General features: G+C 38.8%; 1 protein-coding gene across 4 annotated transcripts in view; it reads left to right on the top strand.

Moving 5' to 3' along the window:
* LOC107727803 (ski oncogene-like) overlaps nt 1–15,167 on the top strand; it is a 34,823-nt gene extending 19,656 nt beyond the window's left edge. Inside the window, exons 2-8 of one of the 4 annotated variants that reach the window (XM_016537794.1) lie at nt 10,503–10,616; nt 11,151–11,245; nt 11,360–11,640; nt 11,775–12,046; nt 13,004–13,234; nt 13,437–14,060; nt 14,719–15,167. In XM_016537794.1, the coding sequence (XP_016393280.1) occupies nt 10,503–10,616; nt 11,151–11,245; nt 11,360–11,640; nt 11,775–12,046; nt 13,004–13,234; nt 13,437–13,655 (1,212 nt within the window). In that variant the 3' untranslated portion in view covers nt 13,656–14,060; nt 14,719–15,167. Of the gene's footprint in view, nt 1–10,502; nt 10,617–11,141; nt 11,246–11,359; nt 11,641–11,774; nt 12,047–13,003; nt 13,235–13,436; nt 14,061–14,094 lie in introns of all 4 variants that reach the window. The other 3 variants (XM_016537796.1, XM_016537792.1, XM_016537793.1) reach the window with 3 other exon arrangements.
* The last annotated feature ends 1,037 nt before the right edge of the window (nt 15,168–16,204 follow it).

The raw sequence follows: 16,204 nt of genomic DNA, 5'->3' as shown, positions 1-16,204 counted from the left end.
TAGATGCGTGAGATGCGTGCAGGTCTTAAAGGGACAGTAATAAACATGCTGCCGACTATCATTAAAGGGGGGCGTAAATTCACATTTTTGAAGGGGACACAAATAATACAGCTAAAATTGTACTTGTAAGGATATGTATACATAGAGGAAAGCCTTACTACTATTAGTGCAGCAGGGAGACTGTACCAAATTAGACAACTTCAAGTTGCTGTGGTCGCGCCGCGACAGCGCTCGTGTCCGTTGTTGACATTATACCAGGGGTCTCCAACCTTATTTCATTCAGGAGCTACTTTTTTAAAATGAAAGTGGCTGAGAGCTACCAATGTTATACAATACTTGAATCTCTTAAATATCAATCCAAACTGTTATACACGGCATTGTTAAAATGTGCTGGAAATATTAAAAAAGTACTGATACAGGTTTAAAACCATTTTTGAGTGAGTAAATGATGGTATCAAAATAAAACACTATGACAGAACTGACAGACAGATGACAGAATTTTCATTTTTGGGTGAGCTATTCCTTTAATGTTAATAAAACAAAAAAACTGTGAAAAATCACTCACTACTCTTGACTGAAAAACTTTAATGCAGTTGCTTTAATAGGAATCAATCTATATAGTGTTTTGTTTTTAGATTTGTTCATTTAATTTCTTGAATGCTACTGCTAAATACACCTATCGTACCTGAAAATAAAGCACTGTTTGTTTTATTTGTATATTATGTGTATTTGTAATGTGTATCTTTATTCTTATTTTTGATAACAAAGATAAAATAATGACAAAGATTTTTATCGTCACCCACTTTGGCCTAAATATCCACCATTCTTTTTTATATTTTGTTACCTTGAAAGGCTTTGTCTTTATAATTTTAAGAAACTTTTAAGAAATTAGTTTGGCTGTAATGCTCAAACAACTTGCGAAATAGTAAAACCAACATGACAAAGAATCGTGGTAAAATCGTGAAACATGATATTTCTCAAAAAAATCATGATATGATATTTTTGCCATATCGGCGCGCCCACCCATAAGTAAAGCTAACTTTTAATTATACTGATTTATTTTGATTTTAAATTATTTAAAAAATGAAAGCTTACATAAAATGCAAATTAGGATAATAAAAGCTTACTTTTAATTATATTTATTCCAACCATTGTTAGCATACCAGTTATTTACTAATATTACACTTAAAAAAAAAAAAAAAAGAGTTATTATAGTTTGTTATATTTTTATGTTTAGAATATCTTTACCAACAACACAAAAACATTAATAATTTAATAATAATGTTAAATGTAATTATTTAGGAAATCTTAAATAGAATATCCATTTTCATACTGTATTATTTTGTGATTGCTAAATTCACTTTCACAAATAACATTTAAAATGTCTGGTTTTAGTGTTTTATTTTTAATTTTGTAATTTAATTTCTATTTTAAAAAGATTTTTATATCGGTGCGCATGCATCATAAATGTTCCAGCATATGGTCTTATAAGGTATAGAACATATGAACAGACACAGACAGACAAATGTGCCTCAGCTGTTAGTGGACAGGCCACATGGGTCAGTGTGGATTGGTGCTGGTAAATCTGGGAGATTACAATGCTAACCCTATAGGCCCTCTTTAGAGACAGGGCTCAGAACAGGAGCACCGGGCCCTAATCCTTCTGACCGGATCAGACTGAACAAATTAACACACAGAGCAGCGTGTCCTCGAAACAGGGAACATACACACAGCACACTCAGGAGACATTTATATAACACACTGGCCTGTATCTTTGTTCTCTCTCATGTGTCAGACCTGAGCTGGCGCTGACTCACTGTTAAGATACTCTGTCAGCCATTTTGCCAAGTTCAGAAACACCAGATTATCTGTAAACCAGCCACGATTCGGTTAAAATTAAGGTACTTCACAGGCTTTATGGGTGCAGAGCGCTAGCAAAAGTACACGTTTAATGGATGTCAGGTGTGGGCGTCCATGTAAAAAGTGTCCAGAAGAATGCCTGGCTAATGTTAGCCACAGAAGCAAGACTGGGAGAGGGTCTGGTCTGCAAACGCCCTAGAAGTAGAGATGGCGAATTCGGTATTTTGTTGTGTTTTGTTGGTTGAGTCAGAGCGGATCTCAAGATGTTATGCGGTTGCTATGGAGAAAAACATTGGCCCTTTCAGATTCAGAGTAGCGCTGTAAAATGAAAATGGTCCAGGAAAAAGAAGTTTCCAGGAATTTTCAGGGTTACAAAGCAGACAGCACATCAAATGAGCAGAATAATGTAATGCCTGCTGAAAAAAACAAGCATAGCTGGTCCCCTCTAGTCTCCAATTTAGGATGCTGAAGCCCCACCACCAGCTAAACCATCTCCAAGCCAGCATGAAATATAAAAATGGGTCTTTTCATCAGGCATGCTTCATGTTCATTATCTGACAGGTTTGTAAAATGAAAACCAATCACACAAAAATGAAAATTCTGTCATCATTTACTCACTGGAATGTACAAGAAGATTTTTTTTTTTAAATGGTTTGGTTACCAACATTCTTCAAAATATCTTCTTTTGTATTCTTAAGAAGAAAGTAAGTGAATGGTGACAGAATTTTAATTTTTTCATACGTTTAGACCTTTTTGTTTCGTGAAAGATTTCATGCATCAAATCTGTATCTTTTGACAAGACGTTCAAAGCAAAAACTGACTGGACCCCGACACCATCCAAGCTTTTATTTGAAGTAGGGCTGCACGATGCGTTAAATATCGCATGCGATTTATCGTGCAGCCCTAATTTGAAGGATGCATTGTTTTTTTCCATCGTTAGGTTTCCTGTCCTGAAAGAGTAAGTGTCCTTCTTTGCTGCTTTATGGAAGAATGAGCCTCTCTGTTTCCCTATTAATCTCTTTATGTAATCATCTGCTTTGTTAAGCTGTGCTAAATGTGTTCCATGTGGATGTAGGTACTACTTCATGGAAAAGGGATTTTTCCAAAATGCAAGGTTTCTATGTACAGATGTGACAGCGCTTCACACAGTGCTGTAATAACACCCAATTTCAACCTTGTATGTCTTGTACTTTGGAAAAACGCTCAATTACGGCGTTCTGGGCTCAGCGGTTAGCTCTTTTTCGCCTCCGAATTTTTTTTGTTTTTCCTTTTACCACGCAATCCTCTGTTTTTCCTCTCCTGCTGTTTCTAATGCTTCCTGTCATTCTACGACATCCATTAGCACTTCCACCTCCATTCTGCCGCACTTATGTTTGTTTTGACGAATGCTGGGGGAACATTGGGCTTTCAAAGTGACTGTAAAACAAACTAAAATAATCCATTCCCAGCCTTGGCTGTATCAAACCTTAATTATAGGGCCCACTCCCCATTTCTGCCTCGCTCGCAAATGCACGGGCCCTGAAAGCGTTTCACAGAAAACTGGCATGTTTTCCATTACTGTAGGTCCACTTGCAGTGATTAGCCGTAGTCTTAAATGGACACGCTGCTAAAGGTCAAGTGATGGACTCCCTCCTAGATGGTTGCACACTATTGTGCTAGGGCTTGGAGTTGCACGGAGGATGTCTGTGCTGTCTTTACAGCACCTCTGTGTTGTCAATTGTCAGCGTTTAGATGGCATTAGGGCTTGAGAATGCTGAAGGGTGGTTGGAAGCAGTAAATTTCAGATGGATTTATAAGCCTCACTTGAGCCAATTGCCAGCACGCCACCCCTTCCCTTTTCCTGGGCAGACACAGTGAAGGTGCTGTGACATCGTTGAGACCCTAAGCACTGACCCTAACTTCACCCTGCCGCTTCGCAGCGGGAGCTTTTACAACTTCTGCAGCCTCTCTGTACCCTGACACCTCCTGACCTCCCCTTGGCATTCACTCCCTTATCACCCCTCCAGACAAACCCTGCACTGCACCTTATTTGGTGGAGGAGTCACAGTTATTGCCATCAGTCTGCCATGCACAGCAAAGTACAAGCTTTCTTGTTCTTCCAGAAGCATTTTGAAGTTCCTGGTGTGTGAGGGCTAGGTGTTGCTGTGGGAGGGAGTGTTTGTGTATTCAGTGTCTGACAGACCAAAGCAGCTCCCTGAAAAAATGCATATCCTGTGTGTCCTGCCCTATTTAACTGATTGATCGCCGGCTGGAGCATTACGTATGAGTGAGTGCAATAATAATGCATTGGTTGCATTCCATATATTTGGTGAAAATTCTTTCAATGTTTGTGCCTTTAAATGTTTCTCAGACTTTTTCAGTCGTAATTTGGAATCCTTGTCTTATTTTGTAGGACTTTTTGCTTCATTTGACAGAGACCGTGGATAAGGAAAATGGGAGAGATAGGAAACATTGGAACAGAACATGTTGTGGGCTGGACTCAAAGCTTTGTTGCCCATATTAGCTCCAAGGCTCCTGTGTTGTAGATTTGAAGCTGCATATATTTGATAAAAATACAGTAATATTGTGAAATATTATTTCAAATTCAGTTTCTTTTAATATATTTTAAAATGTAATTAATTTCTGTGATAGCGTAGCTCAATTTTCAGCAGCGATTACTCCAGTCTTTAGTGTCACATGATCTTTCAGAAATCACTCTAATATGCTGATTTGCTGCTCAAGAAACATTTCTTACTATTATGAATGTTGAAAAGAGTTGTGCAGCTTAATGCTTTTGTGGAAACTGATACATTATTTTCAGGATTCCTTGATTACAAAGTTCAAAAGAGTGGCATTTTATTAAAATTGATATCTTTTGTGACATTAAAAATGTCTTTTCTGTCACTTTTGATAAACTTTTTTTTTTAATCATTTGTAATGTTTTACTGCATCCATGCTGATTAAATGTTTTATTTCTTGAAAACTTTTGAACGGTTGTACTTGTGCCAGCTCTGACAGCGTCCTCATCTTAATTTGCCCTTGCTATTAACATTTTTGCTTTAGTTTCTGTGATTTCTTTGCATTAGGCGCGGGAGATTTCACTAGCTGTTAGCAGAGACAGGAGGGGCTCTTCAGTGAGAAGCACAGCTGCTAACAGAAGTCCACACTCACTGGAGGAACTAAAGCCCCATCTGCTCAGTTAATCACTCAGCCACGAGAGCCAAAGCCAGCCAGCCATTCCACCCTCTGCACACTGGGACATAGAAACTGCAGATAGAAAGGGCGGGAAGACCATTTGACTTAGTGTTGGTTCAGGGGCTTGTGGCTGCCTTGAAGCTCTTCTACCTGACATGTGATATTATGACCCTCTTTATTTCGAGCCCTTGTGTTGGTATGGTGAAGAGGAGATTCAGTGAGACTTTAATCGTCTTTCTGCACTTAACTGCTTGCGCATTAGCATTAGAACTAAAGCACACAGATTAAAATTTAGGCACGACCAGCACTCAAGTTCCAGGCAAACTTGTTCCCCCCACTTTGGGAAATTTGCCTGAAGATGTCTTAAAACCATAATAATATTCAGTTGGGACCAAAAGGCTGAAACCACTAGTGGAAAGTTGAGTTTAATTAAAGTTTCTTCATATTTGACCTATTTTTGATTTTTGTTCTCCCACAAGATTTACGAATGATTCAAAAAGCATCTTGTGCTTGATGTTTTGCTCCGTAGAAGCAAAACATCTGACCATCTGTAAAAAGGAATCCCGTGATCAATGTCACAAATTTGCGGCCTAGAACTAGTGCCAAATCTTATTACATTTATCCTCTTTTTTTATGATGTTGCGTTTTTATGTGCCATTTCTTGTTTACATTTTTTGTTTAAATTCTGTTCTGTATCCCAGATTTTAAGTGTGGTCTTATACATCTGAACCCCACTGTAAGCCTATACAGCTTATTCAATCTATCCCACGAACAAACTGAAAACCTACTAGTAGACACAGATTAGCTGCAGTGAGAGGAATGATCTTTAGTGGTAAGTGTTCAAAGTTTCTACAACAGACATTTACAGTAATGGAGTTTTTTCCCCATCATGCCCTCGGGCTTCCTGGTTTGCATGGTTCTGCATTATTAGTGTTCTAAATGTGAAGAGAAGCATAAAGACATTGTATGAATGTGTGTGTGCCTTGTGGGGTGTTTGGTCTCCACTTCAGTGTAAGCATTACTCTCCACAACATGCTCAGTTTGATCCATTTAGACACCATAAATGCAACCCATTTCATAAAGATATCAAGAGAAATTTTGGTAGAGCTGTATGTATGAGTTTGGGGATGCTTTTTATTTGCAGTCTGAAGGTGGACTACATAATGGAGGACTTCTTAAGAGTCCGATGAGACCATACCCTTATGTGCCTGCTGGAATACGGCATATTGAAGCAGATGGATTCCTCCATCACTCTCAGAGCAGGATTATGTGTTACGCTCCGCCTTTGCCTCAAAAGTCTGTTCCCTCTTCAGCTCAGACAGCAGCAAAACTCCAGTCCAAAGGCTATTAACACAATCCAATCAAGATTGGTTTTCCCTAAGGCTCCGCATCTGACTTCTGGAAGAGGATGGACTTGAAGGGAAACGTTATGGCATGTTTTTTTTTCCCTTTTTTGACATTTTCAAATGGCAACGATGTGCCAGCTGACACCTGGTGACAGCCAAGCTTAATATAAATTGTGAAACCCTCCAAAGCACTTGCACTTGCATGAGGACAGCTGGCATAACCTTATCCTTTCTCTCTCACATAGTAGACACTTTCATCCTTTATGGTCTTCCAGAAGCTCTTAATCAGAGCACCGGTCTCCAGCAAGTTTCAAAAAAGCTTCTACCCAAGTGTGCTTCACCAGTTTTGCCCTTGACTTTGGCAGAGCACGCCGAAGCACACACAGATCTGGGGATTACATGCAGGATTTCCGTGGGGGGAAAAGAAAAGCTGTAATAGGAAACTTGTTGTGCCTGGTTGCTGTGCACCACCACCGCTACAGCTCTTTCAGGCGGTGTGGCGCATTATTGTGAGGATGTTAGTTGCTTGAGTAAGTTCAATAGAGCAGACTATTTTTGTTTCATGGCAAATGTAACTCCACTTGTTTGGCTTCCAAGTAATATCAACAAAGATTTGGAGCATGCACCATCTCCCTGAACAAACTGGATGGTGTATCGCAACGAATGCAAGCAGAGGTTGATATTTGCTTCATTAGTCATTCCAAAATCAGAAGCAAAAGTGGTCCGATGTTATCCAATCCAGTTTATGACAACATGCCTCCATGGCTCTTGGACGGAGCAATGCATTCCAAACTGTTACACACAATATTTGTCTGGGACATCTGCACATCTTGAACCATTTGGCACCTTTTAAAATCAGTATCAGCCCAATTATGTGTTTTATTGTTTCCACACATTGCAAAAACTAGTGACGCCTGATATATTGGTACAGTCTTATAAATATAGGTTCCAAAATTGTATATACTTTGAATATCTGCCATTTATTGTCTATCCGTCATTAACATTAAATATAAAGAATTTAATTCATAAGTTGATTCGTGCAAAGCCTTTGGTTATATCTGCGCAAACATGCATGTTTCATCTGTGTATGTTCAGCCTCATGTTTGCCATAAAGCACTCCTTTATAACCTGTCTTCAAAGAAATCTTGCACAATAGGCATTTAAAAGGGCATAGGATTGAATGGCCACTTTAAGAGTAAGCCGTACTTGGCCTTCAAGTATACATTCCTGCTGCTTTGTGTTTCCTCTGTGGTCCTGCTCCTCGAACCCGCCCACTCACATTCAGGAACCAGACACTCTGGGTTCCCACAGGGCCATCAGCCAAAGTAAACTACAGAGAGGAAATGTGGCCCTCACTCGCTCACTCTTTCAATCACTCACTCATGCACTCCGTCAGTAATGGAGCCCTTGTTAGTGCTTATTTTTTTCATTTTCTCAGTCATGATTAAGAATATAGAGTATGTTACGTTTTATCTTGCATTAATATTTTATCCGTAGTGTAATGTGTAGTGCTTTGCAATCACCTTATTTAGAATTTTCCAAAATTGTATAATAAATCCAGATGGCCACAGGCTTCCTTTAAGGTTTATATAAAACTGTAGGTTAGAGTCCAGATGTTGAACATGTCCTAATCTGCATCCATTGTGTGTTTGTGTGGTTTCGTCCAGCTGTTTGATACAGTCTGCTGTGCATGTGTGTCACAAGGCCACGCGTTTGATGTGGTTGTGAGTGAAGGCCGTGTCACGGCTGCCCTGGTTTCAGATCAGCGGACGTTGCATCAGCGACTCCCTTGTGGTGTCTGGGAGGGTGCACAGTCAAAGACTATTATGTCTGGGACGCCCCGGTCTTCCTGGAACTCCAGACCTCAGGGAAGGAACAAACACAGACAGACGTTCTTTGTTGGGTGTGCAGTGGTTGTTCAACACTTGAGTCATGTTTTGACTTTACCCATCCGCATTTTTTGAAGGGGGGGTGTCCTTCTCTTTGCGCAAAGCAGGCAGGTCTCCAGATTCTAAAAAAATAAATAAATACTGGGGTTCCATTGGCTCCTAAAATTCTAATCTTCCTTTCGGTTTGTATCACGGTTTTAGAGTCACGGTTCGGTATGTGCTATGTTTAGGGAAACGATATTGTAAAATAAAAATAAAGAAAATAAGAACACATTAACTACAAGCAACAGCACAAATAAATACAATAGAGCAGAGATACAAATAAAATAAACATTGCTTTTCAGGTTTTTTTTAGGTAGGTCTAACATTAGTTTTTAGGTACAGAAATTGAATAAAGTAATCAAATTTAAAATAACATTGCATATTTGACTGTATAAATTATGCACTGATACTGTACGTTCAGCCGACTATGTCTGCTAGGATACTCACCAAGACGGGCATTTTGACATAATTTTTGTGTGAATTTGTCCATTCAAGCACAATACTTCAAAGAGCTTAATATTTGCGTGCGTTGGTTCACGCGCTTCGGATGAGCGCACACACAGATCTTCTCACTGCACGTGCGAGTGACGGCATAAATGACAGTTATTCCAACATACAGCACTCGCATTGATTTAAGAGTAAAGTTTGTCCAAGTATTGTTTTTTTTCTCTCTCATCGCTCTTGTTGTAATGTATTGGGAAGCCAGAATTTGTATCCATCAACAGAAACATGCATTAGCCGAACTCTAACAAACCATATTACAGATGCATTGTCAGATTTAAGTTGAACCGCGGTACTAGTGCATGCCGAACCGTCTGTGGAGATCGGTACCGTGTTCTGGCCTACGGTTCGATTTTTTACCGAGAACCGTTGCACCCCTAATATATATATATATATATATACGTTAAAAGTAATCAAAAACTAGTCTGATTTTGTTACCTCAAATGTGTAATGTATGAATTGTTTTTTTTTTTTTACCATTTATTACAGAAAAGCTGATATGAATAAATACCGTTCATTTAGAAGCAGTGTTCATTCGCGGTTCAGTGAGGGAGGCCGTGTGAATGCTATGCTATAACAAGTGGATCTTTAGCAGTGAAAAGATTTATAGATAGCCTATATTTCTTTCCTCTCGTGAAGTATACATTTTATACTATTTCTGCATTAGAAGATTACACGTCCTCTGTCGTTCTATGCCTGTTTAATCACTCAGAAAGTGTACTGGATCGGTAAGCGGCTGCTCTCACAGCCGCCACACTCAGGCTGAAGAGTTCTTGATCATGAATTGGTCCGCGCTACTCTGCGCTCTCTGAAAGTAAGTGTGTGCTTTGTGTGTTTCTCGACTCCAAGGTCCACGTCACCCACCGTACTCGTCACTGAAGCTGGACATGGAGGCAAGTGTAGGCTATATCACAGACTGTATAAAAACAGGTGTATATTAGCGTGAGTGTGAATCAGATCCGCATTGAAGGAATGGGCTCCAAACAGCCCCGGTCACATATCGTACACCCACGCTTTGTGAATAACAGTAGGGTTTATTATTATAGTTCGCTACTTAAGGTTGGTACAGAGAGCGAATGCTAAATAATGTGTACTACAAGATTTCTGTCACTGTAGCAGGTATGAGACAAAATCCAGCCCGACATCTCCCCCTTGTGTCGCATCATAGTCAACGACAGAGCCGCAATGCCTGACCTTATTTATCCAGTCATAATTCTCATGTGGTGTTTTTCACCTGAAAACACAACATTTCTCATTCATTGTGAATCATTTTTGTATCAGCACCTCCTCCTGAGTTTGTCCTCACCTAACTTTTGCACTAACTCCGGCTGTCTGGATGTTCAGGTTACGGGGGTGTTTTAAATTCCTGAACTTGAGTCAGAAAGGCACAGGTTTGGGCAGGTCATTGGTACAGCAAAGGTAAACACATCCTGGATCTGACATGCTGAAACCTGAGGGCAAAGGGGAGGATTAGGAACCCTTTTTAGTTGCATGAATACCTGTAGTGTTTGGCTGTTATTTGTACTGATGCTAAATTTACCTCTGATTTCTCAGTTATTTGCTGAAAGCTGTAAGTCGGGTTGACACCTACATGGTCAAAGCTGTACCTCGGTGCTGGTTTCTTGGCTTCACAGGGTGTTATTTCATCTCACAGAGTGTGTTTTCTTTTCCCTTCTTTTTTATTTTACAGGCTTATAGTCCCATTCCCTCCAAAAAGTCCAAACATGACTGCTCAAGATCCCCATCAATGGATAAAGAGAAGCAAGCTGATTGGCTACAGTCTCTGGCTGCATCTGCAAATAAGGTACATTTTATTGGCTTATTGTTTTCTTTATGAAATGCATTATCCAGATAGTAATAGTATTATTTGTCATTCATAATTGTGATTTCAAAGCTTTCATTTATTATTATTATCATATTTATATATAAAATTAAATAATTTGAACTTAATATGATATATATATATATATAGGGCTATTTTACACCAGCGGATTATGAACTTAATGAAAAATTACTGCTCATCAAAGTTGTTAGCATTGATTAGTATGGGTATTTTATCTTGTGGACATACTGTAGATATTGAAGTTAGGGAAACACTAATATAAAAAAAAATCTACACTAAAATAAATAAATAAATAAAAACACTAAAATCTAAAGTCAGTATTTAAATGCCACTAGGGAATTCAGGCATCACAGCAATACTATGATGTACAGTATGAAAAATGAATATTTATTTTGAGATTTAAGATAAAGATTATTATCGTTTTTAAAGATTAACTTTATTCTATCTTGCATCCCTAATGAAACCCTTTTATTTTTCTCTTCTTAGGATCTTAAGCAGCTCCAGTTCAAGCAAAGACCTTCAGCCTTCAGGCCCTGGTCTCCCAGAGTTCCTTCTGCTGAGCGAGAAACACCTAGCCACACGTATGAGAGGTAAACTACTGATTAGCCATAAGTAATTCAGGGATCATCTCCACTATGCAATGCATCAATAAATTTCCTTGATTGGGCCATGTAATTAACATCTCATTTTCCCCTGACATTCAGATCGCTTGCTAAAGGACAAGACAGCCTGGTAGTCCCAAATGTATCACTGCCCATTTCCACATTTAAAAATAATGAGCAGCCACCGCAATGCTTCTCTCAGCCCACTGAGAGCCACAACACAGGCAAGACAGAGAGCTCCAGGCCAAGAAAGAGGTGGCCCTCTGCAGAGAGACAATCACAGCCGGTGGCCAAGACCTCTCTGCCCACTCCAGTAGTCAGACAGCGTGCTCTGGAGAACGAGGACTCGGACACAGAAATCGAGGTTGACAACTGTAGCAAAGGTAGGATGTCAAAAAAGAGGATTAGCGGGTTAAATACATCTGTGAAAATCCTGTAAAAAAATTATGGCTAATGGAAAAACATTCACAATATCTGGCAACTTTTATTTCACTGGTGTATTATTCTCTGATTCCAGTTCCTGCCTCCCGTTCCTTGATGTCCCCTCCCTTTACCAATGGCGTAGGGGTGATGAACCTCAACGCTTACAGCACTGCAGAGGTGCATGATGAGAGGGTGAGACTGGGGGCGGCTCCTTACTCTGAGCTGGAAGTCCTCAAGCAGATGCTCTGCAGTGACCTTAACTCTAAGGAGGCTAGAGAGAAATTCCTCCAGGAGATCATCCGTATGCGAGTGAAGCAAGAGGAGAAAGTAGCTGCTGCTCTGCAAGCCAAACGAAGCCTTCAGCAGGTACTTACTGCGAAGTCCAAAAGTCTGAAAATCTGGAATTCAAAAAATAATTGAAAGAATTTTATTCAAAGAATGACTTAAAATAAAGGTCAAAATATTTAAAGGGACAGTTCACCCAAAAATGAAAATTCTGTCATTAATAACTCACCCTCATGTCGTTCCAAACCCGTAAGACCTTTGTTCATTTTCGGAACACAAATTAAGATATTTTTAATGAAAATCTGAGAGCTTTCTGACCCTCCATAGACAGCAACACAACTACCACGTTCAAGGCTCAAAAATGTTGTAAGAACCTTGTTAATATAGTCCATGTGACATCAGTGGATCAACCGTAATTTTATGAGGCCAAGAGAATACTTTTTGTGCACAAAGAAAACAAAAATAATGGTTGAACCACTGATGTTATTGAATTTTGATGCGTTGCTGTCTATGCAGGGTCAGAAAGCTCTCGGATTTCATTAAAAATATCTTAATTTGTGTTCCGAAGATGAACGAATGTCTTACAGGTTTGGAACGACATGAGGGTGAGTTATTAATGACAGAATTTTCATTTTTGTATATATATATAAATGGTAATAATTGTTAACAGTAATTGAAATAAAGCTGAAATAAAATAAAATATGAATGCTCAATACTCAAAAAAATTGAATGAAAATTACAAATGTTACGTTGACCACTAACTGAAATAATATTCAGTTGATATGCTAAAAATTGCTAAATTAAACTAAATTAAAGCCAAATTAACTAAAATTTAAAAAAGGAAATTATAAAAATAAAAGCTCATTTGAAATATACGTAAATATTATAATAGTACATAAGTAATACAAAAATAACTCTTCTTCTTAAAAGTTATCCACGATCAAATAAGCACATTTGTGACACTGCCCTTGTAAATTGCTTTGGACAAAAGGTGTCAGATTCATGTTATCTTATAATAATATTGACTGTGTTCGGCAGGAGCTGGAGTTTGTCAGGGTGATTAAGAAGGGCAGGCTGAGGGAGGCCATCGAGGCAAAGCGGAACCTGAGGAAGGAGATTGAGCGCCTCCATGTGGAGTGTGAGAAGAAGGTGCGAGATGCCAACGAGTCCTGCGGTAGGCTGAAGAGGGAGCTGGACAGAGAGAGACAGCTCCGTGTGTGCGATAAGGGCTGTGAGGCAGGACGTCTGAGGGCCAAGTATTCCTCACAGGTGAGATTTAGCACATCCTGTTGGTATATTTGAACACAGCCAAGTACAGATGGTAAATGTACACTGTGTCCTGGCCGGTTTTAACGGTTTCACTAGTGGTCTCACATTGATGACCCCATTGTATATAATAAAGTATAATGACAGCAAATAGGATGTGCACAAAATTTGCAACATCTTCAGCTGCTCTTTTTCACTCTCTCAGATTGAAGATCTGCAGACAAAGCTCCAGCAAGCAGAAGTGGACCGTGAGCAGTTAAGAGAGGACCTGCTGAAGGAGCGGGATGCCCGGCAGAACCTGGAGAGGGTCGTCAAAGAGCTCCAGGAACAGCTGGGCCACAAAGCAGAGACGGAGGGACACGCCATCTCAAACACACAACCGACTGAGGGAGAGAAGAAAGAAATGAGAGATGATGTATCTTAAACATTTAATGTGTTCAGTGTGTGGCTGTAGTTGAAGACTTTGATTTGAGGACGAGTAGAGGATGCCTCTAAAGCCAACACTTTCTTGAAAAAAGTACTGGAGCACAGGAGAATGATAATAAAAAAACAAGCATTTTACAGTGTACGTTTACCAAAACCAATTGAAACTGCAGCCGTAATTCATGAACTCAAGTAACTGGAAAGAAGTTTGCTCGCTCCTTGAGAGGAGGATGCTCGGAGACGGTGGCATCGCGTGTAACTGACTCTCCTTCAGTTAGCCTCTTTAAGCTAAGCTAAGGATTTTTTAGTTTTTTGTTATAAGCTATTTAAATTTTTTTGCAAAGATACTTGAATAATATTTGGGAAACTAACATGTTTTCTATTCACAATACGTTGACAGTAGCAGGTGAACAACAGCATCTCTTTTTTACTCTTATCAGATTGAAGATCTGCAGACAAAGCTCCAGCAAGCAGAAGTGGACCGTGAGCAGTTAAGAGAGGACCTGCTGAAGGAGCGGGATGCCCGGCAGAACCTGGAGAGGGTCGTCAAAGAGCTCCAGGAACAGCTGGGCCACAAAGCAGAGACGGAGGGACACGCCATCTCAAACACACAACCGACTGAGGGAGAGAAGAAAGAAATGAGAGATGATGTATCTTAAACATTTAATGTGTTCAGTGTGTGGCTGTAGTTGAAGACTTTGATTTGAGGACGAGTAGAGGATGCCTCTAAAGCCAACACTTTCTTGAAAAAAGTACTGGAGCACAGGAGAATGATAATAAAAAAACAAGCATTTTACAGTGTACGTTTACCAAAACCAATTGAAACTGCAGCCGTAATTCATGAACTCAAGTAACTGGAAAGAAGTTTGCTCGCTCCTTGAGAGGAGGATGCTCGGAGACGGTGGCATCGCGTGTAACTGACTCTCCTTCAGTTAGCCTCTTTAAGCTAAGCTAAGGATTTTTTAGTTTTTTGTTATAAGCTATTTAAATTTTTTTGCAAAGATACTTGAATAATATTTGGGAAACTAACATGTTTTCTATTCACAATACGTTGACAGTAGCAGGTGAACAACCTGCTAGTGCCGCTGATACTCTGTAAACTAGAAAGTGTTACAAGCCCGAATTCAACATCGTACACAGGTGTTGTCATTACAATGTTCTGCTCGCTTTTATTTGACCTTTTTGTTCGCTGTTGAATTGAAATAGTTTGCATGAGCGACAGTGCTATGGTGCAGCAAAGCTTTATTATAAGCCTACATTCAAATGATATTTTTATCTTTGTATTTTTATTTACCATGTACTTAAAACCCTATAGTATTGGCAACGATCAATATGGGCTGAATCCTATCCTCTGTCCTGAACTACAATATCAAGTATTATACTTTACTAATTACCAGTTTTCGCAGTCCAAACAAACATTACAGCATGTTTTGTTTTGGGGGGGGTTTCGTTCAGAATCAGAATTGTGACAAACATCCAATTTTAGTCCTGGTTTTAAGGGCTCATTTAACGTAAAAAAAAAAAAAATGCTGTTAATGAAAATAACATTTCTACTTATATAGAAATTAAGGATATATATTTTTTTACTTTCTACCAAAAAAAAAGAATTGCACTTTTAAGAAAAGATAGTTGTATTGTGTATTTGAAGCCCTCTGTTTTTTTTTCAAATTTCAGACACCAAGTATTGAATAAAGAAGTTTTCATACATTTGTTACAGATGTGAATACCACTTAAACATAAAAACATGATGTAAATATGATAGCGTGCTTTACACTTCACTCTAAATGCTTTTGCTCCAAACCAATAGACTCTTATGTATAAAAAATTTAAAACATAAATGAATTTCTCCTATCATAATTTCAACTAGAGGGCATTTACTATATAAAATCCTTATGTAATATTAACAACAAAAAACTTAGATAATTATATTTCTGAATAAATTCAGTCCCTTTGGAAATCACTTTATATAATTACCAAAGCAAAGTTTCCCATTCTGAGTTTGTGGTGGATAAAACAGAAATGTGACTGATGAACTGTAAAGAGTATTTGCTGAATTTCTAATAATCTTTTATCTCCATTACCCCTGTCTTGAATAAACCTGCAGTAATTCATATACTAACTTTTCCATCTCTCTATTTATTCTGGGTACATTTTTACTTCCCCTTCTATATAACGAGATCTGTATGCTTGCCTATGTCAGTTTATAACCTTTTGATGTTTTCATGGTCACACTAGAGATATGCATTGTGTTCAGGATCTTGTCATAGTTTTGGTTTTGATGTGGGTCATTTTCGTCACTTGTTTTAATGTTCCCCCACGTATAATAACATCATTAAACAGAATCAACCATTCTTCTTGTGTTTCCTGATATTTTTTGTGTCGCACAATATTAAGATTACATAAATCTAGGGCCACTGTAGAGCCTAGATTTGATAGCAGCATTTTAAATGTAAAGATAAATATATAGTGTGTGTGTGTACTACTGTGCAAGCGTCTTAGGCCAAACAATGGATTTTTGTTTGCACAAGGAGTCTGACAACAGCCAGTGCT

Source organism: Sinocyclocheilus rhinocerous, unplaced genomic scaffold, assembly GCF_001515625.1.
Source record: "Sinocyclocheilus rhinocerous isolate Xijiao unplaced genomic scaffold, SAMN03320098_v1.1 scaffold576, whole genome shotgun sequence".
Classification (NCBI taxonomy): Eukaryota; Metazoa; Chordata; class Actinopteri; order Cypriniformes; family Cyprinidae; genus Sinocyclocheilus; species Sinocyclocheilus rhinocerous.
The sequence above is the reverse complement of the archived record's forward strand: the minus strand, read 5'-3'. Positions and strand labels throughout refer to the sequence as shown.